Source organism: Camelus dromedarius, chromosome 11 (genome assembly GCF_036321535.1).
Source record: "Camelus dromedarius isolate mCamDro1 chromosome 11, mCamDro1.pat, whole genome shotgun sequence".
Classification (NCBI taxonomy): domain Eukaryota; kingdom Metazoa; phylum Chordata; class Mammalia; order Artiodactyla; family Camelidae; genus Camelus; species Camelus dromedarius.
The window spans coordinates 13,696,863-13,712,309 of record NC_087446.1 but is presented as its reverse complement, the minus strand read 5'-3'; the positions used below and the strand labels follow the sequence as shown (position 1 = coordinate 13,712,309).

At 39.7% G+C, this 15,447-nt stretch overlaps 1 protein-coding gene across 2 annotated transcripts in view; it reads left to right on the top strand.

The window, feature by feature from the left end:
• The window catches only part of PTPRR (protein tyrosine phosphatase receptor type R), a 228,625-nt gene that overhangs the window by 21,315 nt on the left and 191,863 nt on the right, over positions 1–15,447 (top strand). For both annotated transcript variants that reach the window (XM_010988223.3, XM_031463125.2), the window contains exon 2: positions 3,032–3,330. In XM_010988223.3, the coding sequence (XP_010986525.3) occupies positions 3,032–3,330 (299 nt within the window). The remainder of the gene's footprint in view (positions 1–3,031; positions 3,331–15,447) is intronic.

Here is a 15,447-nt window from a genome sequence, read left to right as displayed (position 1 = left end):
GGTAGCTGTACACTGACTCTTGCTTCTGCCTACTCCATTTTCTTGTATAACCAGAATAATCTTTGAGAGATGGAAATTTTATCTTGTTACTTCCCTCCTTAACTCTTATAAACTGTTCAATTTCTCTAATGTTTCATTTCTTGAATCATGTTATCCTCAATATCACTCAACCTCTCTGCATTCATTTCCTGATGCTCCGTAAACAAATTGCCCTAAAATTTAGCAGATTCAAACAATACATATGTATTATTTCTCAGTATCTGTGAGTCAGAAAACTAGGCATGGGTGAACTGAGACTTCTGCTGCAAGGTCTCTCAGAGGCCTTCAATTAAAGTGTGGCCAAGGCTAGTCTCCTAGATGAAGACTCAACTGACGAAAGATTTGCTTCCAAGCTCATTTACATGACTGTTGGCAGGATTCAGTTCCTCAATTGTTGTTGCAACTGAGGGCCTCAGTTCTTCCCTGGCTTTTGGCTAGATGCCTCCTACTTCACATGGACCTCTCCAACGTGGCAACTTGCTTCATCGAAGTCAGCAGGAGTCTCCTAGCAACACAGGAGTCATATCTTTTTTTAGTCTAATCATAGAAGTGACATTCCATCACCTTTGCCTTATCTGCTGGGTAGAAGTAAGTCAAAAGCAAGATCTAACTCACTCTCAATGGGTGTGAATGCCAGTAGATGTGGATCAGAGTCCCATCTGAATAGTCAGTCTACCACAGTCTCTTACCTCCTTTTTCATATCTCCTCTGTCAATTTCTCTGTGCTGCTTTCTGAATTATTACCTAAACTTTTCCAGTTTACTAATTTGCTTTTTAGTGGTGTCTGTTCTACTGTTTAACCCATACATTGAATTTCTCTAACTACTGTATTTTTCTTTTCTGTCATTTCCACTTGGGTTGAAACATGCCTGTTCCCTTTTCTTCAGATTCCTTATTCTTACTTTTCTCTTTTGTCTCTTTGGATTTTTAAATTAACTTATTTTGAAGCCCCCTTTGTTTTTCGTTTCAGTTTATTCTTTCTTAGACAGGAATCTTCCCACTTCTCCATCTTCTGACCATGTCTCATGGCAGTAGTTTCTGTGTGCTTTGTAATTTTTTAAATCTGTGAGTATGTCTTCAGTGGGACTTGCCTTCCATGGAAACATGTGGAAATTCCATTTATATCCTAGTTTCTAGAGACATCACTAAAAGATTGATTTTTCAGTTGCTTCTGTCTAAGACCCTGTAATGCATACAGGCTCTAAAACATTTCTTTCTTAATCACCTATGAATGTCTCTTCCTTGGTTTTCCTCCTACTTTACTGCCATTCCTTCTCACACATCTTTGCTGGCTCATTTTCATTCAGCTCCTTGACTCTAAATCTTGTAATTCTACCACGGACTCTGTCTTAAATACTCTTCTTAATCAATATCCAGTTACTTGGCTTTAAATTTTATCTGTATTGGATGATTCACAAATCTCTCCCTCTCCAACCATGAACTGTACACTTACTCAGTTTCTAATTTGACATCTCCACTTTGATATTTAATAGGCTTCTTAGTCTTAGCATTTCCAAAATGTTTACATGAGTATATTCATAATGTTGAAGTGAGGGAGGTGATAGAGAAGTAGCATTTGAAGACAGAGAAGATAAATCTTATTCCAGATACTAGCTCAGTGGTCCTCAAGGACACTTCCAAATCAGAGGAACTCTTATTTTAGTCAGAGAAACAAAGATCACAGTGTCTAATCATCTTTGGCAAATTATGGTGGCTTGATTTCTTAAAAAAATGTTATAGTCTATTTAGCATGCTCGCGATTGGAGACATGAAGACTGGTTTCTATTGCTATTTCAGAATCCACATGAAACGTAGTTGCGATTTGAATGCTCTAAAAGCCTGAAGTCACTGGTACCCAATGATTCCCAAGCTCCCGAGCTGTCCCATCAAGGCAAAAGCACTTGAGCCGACTGAAAAATAAACCTGTCTTCATATCCCTAAGTGAAAGTTGAAATCATATTGGTAAGAGAATTACATGCTGGTCACAGAGGCTTGATGGAGGAAAAAGCTGTAAAAACTAGCAATTCCTCTACTACGAATATTCAGTAAGAATTCGAGGTACCCCGGAATTCTTGTAACGAGACAGCATTTGTACAGCTTACTGTTGCTATAGGCACACTGAGGGAAAATCTGTCGTGCGTCGAGTTGCTAGGCACTATGTGGGTGGTGTGACTGTGTTGTGATCTGTTCATTCTGCTCATCATCTTATATAGAAGGTCTTAAATTTGCTTTACTAACTGGTGTTTGACCTAGTGATATTCTTTTGACTCACATGTGTGTGTTATCTGTTTCCTCCTGTGGCCAATGACAAACAGGAGAGTCATTCAAGTCAATGGATACTTACCTAACATACTTACCTTACCTAACCAATATGACTGGATTGCTTCATTTGGATGGCTGATTTACTAAGTAAGAAGGAGAGAACGGGTATCGTTGCACACCTGGAAGTGGCTACCACAATGAATATACTCAGATTTCTGCCCTCAGCCAGCTTAAAATAGTCTACAAGAATTTTTTTTTTAATTACACATAGTTGATTATAATATGAGCAGGATAAAAAAAAAGTGTAAAATAAGAATTGTATGAAATGCTATTGATTAAAGGAAGGAAAGCTTGAATATGATATAGATGGTTGTCATTTGAGGAAAAATTAGGACATCCAGGAAGAGACACTCAACAGGATATTAGAACCGTGCGTTTAGAGAAAGGGGGAAATTCCTGACTGCGAGAGGTCAGGAATATCGGAGAAATGGGACTTTTTCAAACTACACTCACTTCTGTCCACACAAAGTCTCTGAGATGCTTCCGTACCACCAAGTGTGTTCTCTTTGTTGAGGATAACGAAGCAAGGGAGGAAAATGGAGACTGACTGATCTAAATCCTTCACAAGTCTTACAGCTCCCTAAGAATGGATAATTCTCTTTATCAGATATTCTATTCATCTTACTGAATAAGGTCTTTGATTTTCGTTTCTGCTTCTTCCCCTTTTCAGGGTGCTTTTCAGGAAATAATGATCACTTTTTGGCAATTCATCAGAAGAAGAGTGGAAAACCAGCATTCATTTATCACCATTCACAAGACATTGAGAAGAGCCTGGATATAGCTCCACAAAAGATACATAAACATCGCTACCGTTCCTCTTCCGAAGCTCACATAAGCAAACACCACCAAATTGTTAATTCAGCATTTCCCAAACCTGCCTATGACCCGTCTCTCAATCTGTTGGCCATGGCCGGTCAAGACCTTGAAGTGGAAAACCTTCCAATCCCAGCAGCAAATGTAATTGTGGTGGTGAGTATTGCATTTAACTGATGCTAATGCCAATGCTTTCTTCCGTGGTTGATGCTTAAAAACAAACAAACAGAAAACTGAATGGTGAATAGTTATCATTGGATCTCACTGATTATTTACCACAGCATTTCTTACTCTTTTTTGTTATTTGATTATTGCCTGTTGGCTTCCTCTCAAATGTAAGCTCATAAAATAAGAGGCCTTATCTGTATGCTCTGTGCAGACACGTCGCATGGTGCATGGTATGTACTTAATAAGTAATTTGAACCAAAAATTGCTTTAGGAAGTCCTTATACTTATATCAGGTCATACCTGGCACTGAGTTTCCTGCCTTCTGTGATGATCTGTTCAAAGCAGGCAGGCCTTGGTCTCAGTTTATGTAAATAAATGGTACTTACTAAAGATCTTCTAATCACTTGACTCAGATGGTAAGAAATGAAGAGAACACTGAAGAGGGGGGTGTAGCGGGAGGGTAGTTTTCTGTAACTAGAGTAGATAAAGTGGTTTGGGAGTAATTAATTGATGGATAATATTCCTAATATCACTGAACAAGCATCATCCTTTATTCGTCAAGACGATGCAGTGGGCTCGTTGCTTATATTCTCAGGGTTTGTAGCCCAGGCCAGAGATTGCCCATTTGTGGAGGTGTCATAGTTTAAATCCATCCTGAGGTAGACACCCTATTTGGACTATAGTCTCTCTCAAATTGAAAATTACAGTAAGGAGACCCTGAAACTACAGATCAGTAGCTAAATGGTTGTTAATTGCATTTCTGCCCCAAACATAATCAAATATGTTGACTTTTAAGGCAAGATAATTCAATGAAACTGTGTTTGCATTTTGGCAACCTTTCTATAAACCTAATGTAATTAAATTTAACAAGCTTTTTTTCCTTTTCTTTTTTGTTTAAGTCTACTCCATATAAGGCACTTAACTTAGTACTGAGAGTCAAAGATCCCTTCATTGACATTTTCAGCCAGCAAACATCGAATATTTATTATGATCCAGTCATCATTTGGGGTATCTCAAAATAGAGTCACGTGAATTGGAGTCTCTGGTTTTGCTTGGGAAATGTCTTGGGGGAAATGTTGGTGACACAATAAAGACCATAAATTGAGAACATAAGATGAGCTCTTGTTAAGAGAAAATTTGTGGGTCATTGGGCCTCCTGAAATTTTCTGCATTTATGAGTAACAGATGTTCTGAAGGTGAAAGCTATGCACTGTGTCTATTGCGTGAAGACAAATGATGGTAATGATGTCGCCGTATCTGGACTTGCCTGTGCTAATGCTCGGGCTCATGAAAGGTGTTTGTCTAGTGATCATCACACACCCATAGTCATCAGCCCTTAAAGTCCCTGTGAATTACAGACCAAGGGGTCTGTTCTGTCTTGTAACATCATGTACCGTCCGGCTAATTTAAAATTATGGAGGATAAAAGGCATCAGTGAGGAACCCTGGCAGGTCCGTTCACTTTTAGCTCATTTGTGGTTTCATGCTTGATGAAGAAGCTGTGCTTTTTTCTTTTGAGTGATGATGACACAGTGGCAATAGGCGATTTTGCTCCATTCGCTTTCCTAACTGCTGTGAATCTAGTCTCTAACTGTGCTGTGGCTTTCGTAGCTTGCAACAGCGATTGCTGGTGCTAATGTTTCCTGTAATCCACTTACGTTACTTATGCCCACGGTGATTTAGTAGGAAAAGCAGAGAAGTGGAGTTATTTTTAAATAAATCAATAATGTTCGGCTTACTCAAAAAGCAGAGGGTCATCATTTAATCAGGTATCAGCTGGTCTGAAGGTTCATTCTATACAGAAAAGAGATTTAGGAATGGAATATAGAGGATGAAAGGGAGCTATTCCACTGCTAAATGATTTTGGTGGAGTAATTGATATTAGTTTGTGTGGCTAGCACGTACGTGTGTGTATATATTTGTATTTGAGGTATATTGCAGTGGTACCAAAGAATTAATTTGTGCCTTATTTTATACCAAAATGAGCAGTATTAATATGTATCCATTTTCTGAACTGGGGAAATGATTGTTTTGTTTTGTTTTGTTTTGTTTTGTTTTAAGCCAAGGTAAAAAGCCACTCCCAGCTTCCAAAATGTACTTGTATGTAACTTTTAAGGTTTCCTAGCTCAGAGGACAGATCACTTGTTTCTTTCTCTCGCTTGTTTCTGACATCCTTAAGACCATGCGTTTTAGAATGAAAAATGTAACAGGGACATGAAAGATGCATGTGTCCCTCCTCCTTTCCTGATTCCCAATTGCCCGCACAAAGCATTTCGTAAGAGCATTTGTCCACAAATGAATTTTTTTCCTTTTCCTTCTTTCCTTTATAATCGGGAAAATCTGCAGTTTATTTATTCAAGGAGAGGACAGCACAATTAGAATGTTTATCCCAAAGCATGCTAATTATGTTCTGGAAGCTCAATTAAGAAGCTGTTATTAGGATTTCTGTACAGATGCAGTACAGAGGAAATATGAACATCTTCGAGGTCAGTGCTGTGGTAGGAGTGAAAAAAATGGCTTCAGACAGACGTGTGCTGAGAAGTCCGTCCATGTACACTGGGCTACAAGCGGGCGGAGGGAGCCCTGGGGCGTGAGGGAGAGGTGGCAGAGGGGCAGATGCAGGCGTTTCCAGCTCAGCAAGTCAGGTTGGCTGCTGAGTGAAGAACGTTTTAGCTTGGGCAGAATATGAGAAAACTGGGGAATAGGAAGGCTTTGGAATATAAAGGGTGGTGAGATGATGGCTTGCTCCTCAGATGGATGTGAGGGAAGGAAAAGAAGAAGGAGAACTGAGAGAAGGAAGAGGAGGAAGGAAGGGAAGGAGAGAAGAGGGGACAGGAGGGGAGGGAAGGGGGCGGGAAGAAAAGGAAGGGAAAGGAGAAAGGAAGGCAAGGAGGGAGGGAGGCAGGAGAAAGAGCGGCAGTTCTTGGGGCAGTGGGAAGACTTTTATGAGCCTGTAAGAAGATGATGGGGAGTTTCCAGGATGGTCTCTGTGAGGTTCCTAGAATCCTAAAGCTTCTTGTCCTCACCACTCACCCAGACTATCACACAGACAGACGTTCTCTTGTTTTTTGACACAAAACATTCTTCGCAAAGATTTTTATCAAGTGGTTGATTTCGAAGACTGTTTAAGCCAGGAGCTTTGGATAACCTGTGTTTCAGTAACATCCTGAGCTCTGGTTTATACCCCGCTTTAGCCTGGTTATGCTGTTGACCAGTTTTTGAGTTTCATCTTACAGGTAAAGAGAGAATTCCTAGGTGTGATTTGAAGGGCTTTGAAAAGTCCAGCCTTCTCATTGCTTTGCTGTAGTCAATAAATTTTGTGGCACTTAGTGTATTATGTGTTGTGGATAAATAGTTGTTTTTTTAATAGACACATTGGTTTGATCATAATTTTGTATTTGTATGGAGAATGTCCCAAAAAGGTGAATTTAATCTATACACCTGCTGTTGGAATTCTGCCATGTCAGGGTAGCCTTAGTGGTTAGGAATATTTTGTTGCAAGTGGCAAGAATCCAGTCCAAACTAAAGAAAATTTCATGGTTCAAGTAATAACACTTCTGTAGTATATCTAGTTTTAGGTACCGTTTGATCAAGGGCTCAAATAATTGTCCAGGATCAATCTCCCAGCACTGCTTCCCGTGGAGTGACTTGATTCTCAAACTGGTTCTCTCTTCTTCATCTCATCATGTTTTCTCAAAACTGCTGGAGTTTTATGTTTGGAGGCTTCTATTCAGTGGGAAAGAATGAGTCTTTCACAACTGTCAGTACTAACCTGGGCATCCCTGTAATTAGACCAATTTAAGTTAATTAGTCACTTCATCCTGTAACAATTTGTGGCCCGGTGACAGAATTAGGCATATTATCTCAAACCTCAACCACATGCCTCACCCCTCCAGCATCCCTAAAAACTCCCACGCTGTATTGGGGAGGGGAGGTTACGGGAATAAAAATTGGGACGCTATTAACAAGCAGAAATAGATGCCAGACAGCAGCTAATGTATGCTGAAATGGAGGATCTGGACTTCAGTTTTGATTAAGATATGAGAGCCCCTTCAAGAAGTCATGAGTATGTGATGGCTTACAGCTTGGCTTCAGGAATGTGATTCTTGTACAGAAATGGGTAACTAAAATTATATTCTAAACTCTGACACTCACCCAAATAAGCAACAAATTGACTCTGACATAGGAGAAAACTTAAGGTGCCGGGGCTTTGTCCTAACACCCAGACTTTTTGCCTATGACAACTATGAATTAGTGCAATCTCTTGGTCTCGTGATATTTTATTCCAAGAATATTTCAAATGTGTGAAAACCACTGTTGCCTGTACACTTCTTGATAGTGACTGCTTCTACGTTGGGGACCGGGAAGGCTGCGTTGAGCTGTAGGGGAAACTGGTGCGTGGATGGTTCCTGAGTTAGGTGACTTGCTCGTGTAGGCAAACTCAGAAAGTGTGAAGACAATGCAGGCTTTGGGAAACTTATGACTTATTATGTGTCAACGGTATTTGGGGTCAGATAGTAAATACCGAGTCCACAAAACTAAATGGATGTCATACACAACCTACTACAGTGTAGTGCACGACTGGTATCTTTCAGTGCAGTCCTGGGACACTTGTCCCAAGTTCCTAGGAGGAATGAATATAAAAGCCTGAGAGAAAAAAATGTCTGCCATGTTTTAATATGGTAGGACATTTGTTAAAGAAGTCAAATGTGCGATTCTTTTCTTTGATTTTCAAATAAATGTGGTTATATTTTAGAAAGTTATTTCCTATCTTCCTTGCAAATGGCATTTTGTCTATAAACCCTCCCACCTTTGTCATTTTGGATTTTGTCTGTGTATTAGTTATCTGTGGTCACGTAACATATTACTTCAACATCTAGCAGCTTAAAACAAGGAGTATTTATTATTCCGCACAGTTTCTGAAGGTCAGGAATCCGGGAGCAGATTAGCTGTGTAGTTCTGCCTCGGGCTTACTGCAGCCAAGCTGTCAGCCAGGGCTGAGTCTCTGAAGACTTGATGGAGCTGAACAATTCACTTCCAAGCTCACTCACACGGCTATTGGCAGGAGGCTTCAGTTCCTCAACGCGTGGACCTCCCTCTCCACAGGGCAGCTGACCGATGGCTCCCCCAGAGCACGTGGAGAGAGAGAGAGTCCACACTGCCATGTATGACCCAGCCTCCAAGTCACACAGCATCCTTTCCACTGTGTTCTATTCATTAGAAATGAGTTGCTAGGTCACGCCCACACTCATGGGGAGGGGACTTCAGAGGACATGAATACCAGGAGGGAGTGGTCACTGGGGACTGTCTTGGAGTTTGGGTACCACAATTTTCAAAGCAAATTTAGCAAATTTGTTTTATGCCATTGCTTATTAACTATGACTTCAGTACACATGAGGATATGAGGACTTAATATAAACTTCAGGAAAGGTAGCTATGTGCACAAACCACGTTACTACAGAAACCACATCATATATATTAAAACTGGAAGAAACTATGTTAATATTACACCATCAAGAATTTAAAAAAAGGGAGGGTGGGGAAGGGATATCTCAGTGTTAGGTCCTGGGTTCAATCCCCAGTACCTCCATTAAAAAAAAAAAAAAAGAATTAAAAAGAAAAAAAACAACCTCATGATTAGGTGCTAATTTGTAGAGAAAAAGAAAAAATCAAGGCCCCAAATGAGTAACTTGCTCCAGGTTATACAGTTAATAAAAAGAGCTAGAAGGGGAACTCAAGTTCAAGTTTGTCTGACTCCACAACTCAGACATTTTAAATTTTAACATAAATCCGTAAGTTTGCTTTGGGAAAATATTGTTCATTTTTCCAACAAAAATTTTAACTCTCTGAATTACATTTTATTGAAGCTAATGATAAAGTTAATTTTCATCCTCTGAAAATGCACTCATTGATAGCAAGATATTCATGTTGTAGCCAGAAGCATTCTACAGATAGTAATAAAAAATGAATTATAACGTCAAAATAGATTTCATTTTAAGAAAGTCAGAAAAAAAAATTCTGCAGTCTATTCAGATAATTGGTTAACTTTTCACTCTTTCCTTAACCTAAAGGCTTCATGTTAAACTGTAAGATCTTTTTACATCATCACCTTTCCTTTTAATCACAAACATTTGCATTTTGGAAAGCTTTGTGCTTAGATTCTCCAGACATTATTGTACCCCTGCAAATATTCTTGAAGTAGAAATTCCATTCTTGAACTTGGCATCCTGACAGTCACAACTGTCACCATCTGTTGCGTTTCTCCATTTCTAGCTCCTAAAGCAGCAAGGAGGATGCTGGAACACATTTTGGAAATGTTAGGGGTCAAGCTTAGGCAACGTCTATGGGAAGTTTCGACACTGGACCTCTCGGTACATCTGTTTGTTTTGGATCATTTAGGCTCAACATGAAGATGATTGAAGTCTTAAGAGAACTGGTTTAATTATCATACTAATTGGACGTTGGATATTTTGTAATGTTTTTGTTTTAACTCCAAACATAATATACTTTCATAGAGTTTCAGAATATTTAGAAATATAGAAAGAGGAAGTAAAAATAATCCCTAACTCTAGATAACAATGTCATCTTGACATTTGTATCTATATGATATTTTATATACATGAGTATAGACCTTTTTTAACAAAAATATGCAATCTGAATACATACTTTTTTGTAGTTTTAAAGATTTATTTTATATTATGAATGCTTTTTCATGTCATTAACTGTAGATATCATCATTTTTAGGAACTTCTAAAAATTCCATCGTGTAATAATAGATTTTAGACTTTTATGTATTGCCAACTGATATCCCAGTACATTCAGTGATTTAAAGCAGCCAATTCTGAGAAGGAGAAATAAACTCAACTATATCAAATATAGTATTTTTTTATTGCAACTACTTACTTCATAATATTGAGGGGATTTAGAAAGCTCATCTTAAGGGAAACTACTTTCTTTATAAACTCTCTATATAACTGTAATATGGGATATTTTTTTTTCACTTAGCCAAATTATGTATGTTCCATAGACCTTAAATCTTAAGCAAGGGAAATATTTAAGGCAGCCAAAGAAGTTAGCAGAACCAAAAAAAGATGTTCTTTTAAGAACATATAAAATATTCTATTTCAGGACTTTTCATTGAGGAAAGTGGAAAGTTGTGTCTCATTACGTTGGCGCCTAAAAACCGTTTTTTTTTTAAGTCCAAAATTGTCACAATTATGTAAAAACAAGTGGAGTCTGCAGATGAACAAAAAGGGTATCTTGTCTTTGGAGCAAAGGCTTCCTTGTCACGTCTCTCTCTGAAAGTTACCCTTTGGTTTTCCAGTTGTTAGGAACTGTTCTTCTACACCCTCTGTGGGTGACTTCGCCCCTTTTTCTTTCCCTCCTTCCGTCTTTCTCTGATTCCCTCTAATCATAAATACCTATAAATCATGCTTAGATCTGTTTTTTGTTTGTTTGTTTGTTTGTTTTACCGTATAATGCTTTCTTTAACAATCTAACTGCCAATGGATGATCAAATGGGCTTTCTGGGCATCTGGCCCTGCCAGTGCACGATGGGATTCGCACCATTTAGCAAATGACTGAGTTCTCTCGACATGACCCCTGTAACTCAGATGACAGAAACAATTTGTTCCTTTCTCTTGTTTTAGGAGAACATAGGAGGTAAAAGTCTTTAGAAGATTGTCTCCCTGGGCGAAGGGAGCTTGCTCACTGGTGACTTTAACCAGTAGCACCTGAGCACAGCACGGCAGCTGCTTCGTCCCTTGGTGACCATGTGGTCACTCAGGAACCAAAGGTTCTTAGCCCCTGCCCTTCCATGCTTTTTCTTCCCAAATCGCCTGTTTTTGTGAACCAGGACTATTAGAGCAAATCCCACTTTTAACACTCAAACGCAAAGGAAAAATCCCTCCTGTGTTTCTCCTCTACTCTCTACATTACTCTCAATATTTCATTCACGACATTTCTGGCCACCAAATGTGAAGAGGGAGCGGGTTTCCCACATCAGGCAATTCTGTGACACCCGCTGGGTATCCTACGATTTAATTCCTTTTTGACACTGTCTACTTGGAGAGGGTAGATCCCGGGATAAGGGCTCAGCCCCACAGGACTGCCCCCCAACTCCAGGTGCCAGTCACAAGTCCAGGTTGTTACTATGCTTCTGACTGAAAATTGGAGTTCTCATAACCCCTTTCTTGGGTTTAATTCATTTGCTAGAGTTGCTCCCGGAAGTCAGGATAACATTTTACTCACGAGGTTACCAGTTTATTATAGAAAGATATAACTCAGGAAAAGGCAAGTGGAAGGGTGCAAAGGGCAAGCATATGGGGAGGGGCACAGAGCTCCCACGCCCTCTCTGGGCACACCGGTCTCTAAGCCCCTCCACGTGTTCACCAACCAGAAGCTCTCTGAGCCCTGTTCTATTGGGTTTTCATAGAGGCTTCATTATGTAGGCACGGTTGATTGGATCATTGGTCATTGGTAATTAATTCAATCTCCAGCCCATCTCCCCTCCCCAGAGGTTGAGGGGTTGGACTGAAAGTTCTGTCTGTCTAATCAGTAGGCTGTTTTCCCTGACAACCTGCCCTCATCGTTAGGGGGGTTGGATGGTCCAGAAGTCACCCCATTAACATAAAGTCTGGTGTGGTTGAAAGGGCTTGTTATGACTAACAGAATCCATTTCACCTTTTATGGCTCAAGTTATTTCAGAAACTGATGACAAAACTCACTAGTATAACAAAAGATGCTCCTGTTGCTCTTATTTGGAAACTGTAAGGGTGCCAGAAACTGTAGATGAAGACCAAAATATTTTTTCTTATTATAAATCACAATATCATGTCACCAGAGCCATTGTGTTTCCGTGGAAGAGATTGGTCATAAACTTGTACTTTAAATATTTTCCAAATTTTCTTTTCAAAGTATGAAAGTATAATCCAGCCATTATTCATATCCCAAGTTATTTCTTTCCTTACCTGTCCGCTATATTTGGACTGTCTGAATCCAGAAAAATAAATCAAGAGGACATCATCAACTTTGTGTGTCTTTCTGTCTGGCCCACGTTTTCATATGATTTTGTCATTTAACTGAAACAAGAAGTTAGCAACAGGCAACTTCAAAGAAACAGGAAGGAAAAGACCCAGTTTTGAGGACTAGAACAAATGTTCACAGACAGTCTGAGATTACAGGAAGAGATGTGTTTGCCCTCCTTTCTGGAAATGACAGTCATGTCACACAAATTCCAAGAGAGCCGGAAAGACTTAAGAGGGCACTGAGAATATGCATGAAGACAATCAGGGCTGAGAGTCTTAATCCAAGATTTCCTGGATTGCATTTATTAGTGCCATGTAGTCAATTATTCTGAAGATCTTGGGGGTTCTACCTGTGTTGTTTGTCTGTAGTTCAGAAGCCCCCTGATTGTCTTGTGCCCCCATTACTGACCTAGTGAAACTGCTTTGTTTAATAATATGATTATTATTCCTGCCTGAAAACATGGCAACTAGAATTAGGTGTTTAACCAGAACAAGTTAACATGTTGGTTCCTTGTGCTTTAAAAGCCATTAAGTTGCTTAGAACTGGGGTTTTTTTTTTTTTTTTTTTGGTTTTGGTTTGTTTCGTTTTAGTAGGAAATACTGGGTAGCAAATAAAAAAATCTATATTGAAACAGCCTTGTGGAAAATTCTTTGAATGTAGACTTTTAAAAATCAACAGTTACATTTTTTTATGGGCAAATGAATTTTTAAAAATCTCTTCATGTATGACAAGTCATGGTGTCATCTATATTCTCAAGCATAATTTTAAAAATTACAAGATCAAATGAATAAAGTCAAGTCTATGTCAAGCTATATGAGGAGAAATAGCTAAGTTATAGGAAACAAGGTGTTTTTGGTGAGTAACTAGTATAGATAAGTCAAGGAGACTGGAGAAGAGTACACAGATATTATCTGGAAGAAATCAAAAATAACAGGGGCCATTGGATCCTCAGACAAGCCAATGGTTTGAGTAGACCCCTAGTCCTTGCTCCTTGAAACATTCATTCATTTAAAAATATCATTGAGTGCCTCCTAGGTCCTAGGCAACAGAGTCTGGTGATACAAGATGGTGAGATAAACATGAGCATTGCAGCCAGTAGTTTGTATTCTAATAGGAGAAAGAAAATAAAATAAGTGAGCGATGGAGCACGTTAACTTCAGATGGTGGTGAGCGCATTGAAGAAGACAAAATGAAGTGATGTAGCAGGGAGAAAGTGGTGGGCACTATCTTGTATTGTCTGTTCAGGGATTCTGTTGTATATTCGGGGATACTTGGGGGTTGGATCAAGGTTTAGCTCCTAAATGGAACCTGGGTGGGAGAAGCATAGCTTTGGAGTCGGTGGAACTGTGTTGAAATCCCAAATCAGGTACTTACTGTGTTTCCTTCGGTGACTCACTTAACACCTCTGTATTTCACTTCCCTCGTTTGTAAAGAAGTGTTACTAATAATACCCATCCTATAGAATTTACGTGGGAATTGGCTGAGATAAAGCATTCAAAGCACTGAGCATCATGCGTAACACGCGGGAAGATCCTATAAAAATGAGCAGCTATTATTAGCCTCATATGGAACAATGGAAAATATATCTTTCTAGTCTTGGTACCAAGAATACTTGTATTTCTCCCGAGCCACTGGTTGGTTTATAATTATATCTTTTAAATCCTGTGAATCATGTTTCCCTCTTTCTCTTGGCTGCTCAATAGCTGGAAGCCAACTCTGTGGTCTACCTCTAGCAAATACAGAGAACTTTATTGAGTGCCTTATTTATTTTGTGAACCTCATTCTTGGCAGGATGTTTTCTCCACTCGTTTTCCTTCTAATTCAATTTCCTCATTTCCTTCCTTTTTATTCAATTTTATTTTGTATGGTATGTGTTTTTGTAAGCTGCCATAAATCTTTTGTGTAATATGTTCTGTCTAAACAAATTGTCACCACAACAAAATAGCAATCAGTATGGGCAAGTTGAGTCTGAATGTTCCACAGCAGGAAATCCCCTTGCAGGGAGAGTTTGTTTACCCCGTGGATTTGGAAAAATAAGAAACTATAATTCATATTTAAAAAAAAATCACAGTGTGTATAATGATCTGTTTGGCTCACTGCTCAGCAGGCTTCAGCCTCAGCCTGGTCCCAGTGTCATGGGCCAGTCTTCATTCCCACTGTGAACCGTCTAAGACAATGGGAATAGAATGGTTTTAGAAGAAGGAATCCTAGGTTCAGCTGCCTGTTCTGCCACTGACTAGCTTTGAGATCTTGGGCAAATCAGTGAGCATTTTGGAGTCTTTGTTTCTCCATTTTAATGGTGATTGTAATATCTGACCTGGCTTCCTCCTTTGGCTCTTTCTAATCAGTGAATGTGTTCTGTAAAGCATAACACATTGTCATAATGTCACCTGTCACAATCGTGGTGGTGGTGGTGATTACGTGGTGATGATGATGATGGTGGTGATAGTGATGATGATGACGGTGGTGGTGATGGTGATGATGTTGGTGATGGTGGTGATGGTGATGATGTTGGTGATGGTGATGATGGTGATGGTGATGATGATGACGGTAGTGATGGTGGTGATGGTGATGATGTTGGTGATGGTGATGATGGTGATGGTGATGATGATGACGGTGGTGGTGATGGTGATGATGTTGGTGATGGTGGTGATGGTGATGATGTTGGTGATGGTGATGATGGTGATGGTGATGATGATGACGGTAGTGATGGTGGTGATGGTGATGATGTTGGTGATGGTGATGATGGTGATGGTGATGATGATGACGGTGGTGGTGATGGTGATGATGGTGGTGATGGTGGTGATGGTGATGATGTTGGTGATGGTGGTGATGGTGATGATGTTGGTGATGGTGGTGATGGTGATGATGTTGGTGATGATGGTGATGGTGATGATGATGACGGTGGTGGTGATAATCAGCAGGATTGTCAGTTTTGTTGCTAATCTACTCTGTTCTCGGGGGGACATACCAGGACTAAAATTCTTGCCTTGTCATACAACCCTAGGAGGTACCCTTCACACGGCGGTTTAAGCTGACAGCATCCCCTGAAGCTGTCCATCCCACAGCCCACACAGCC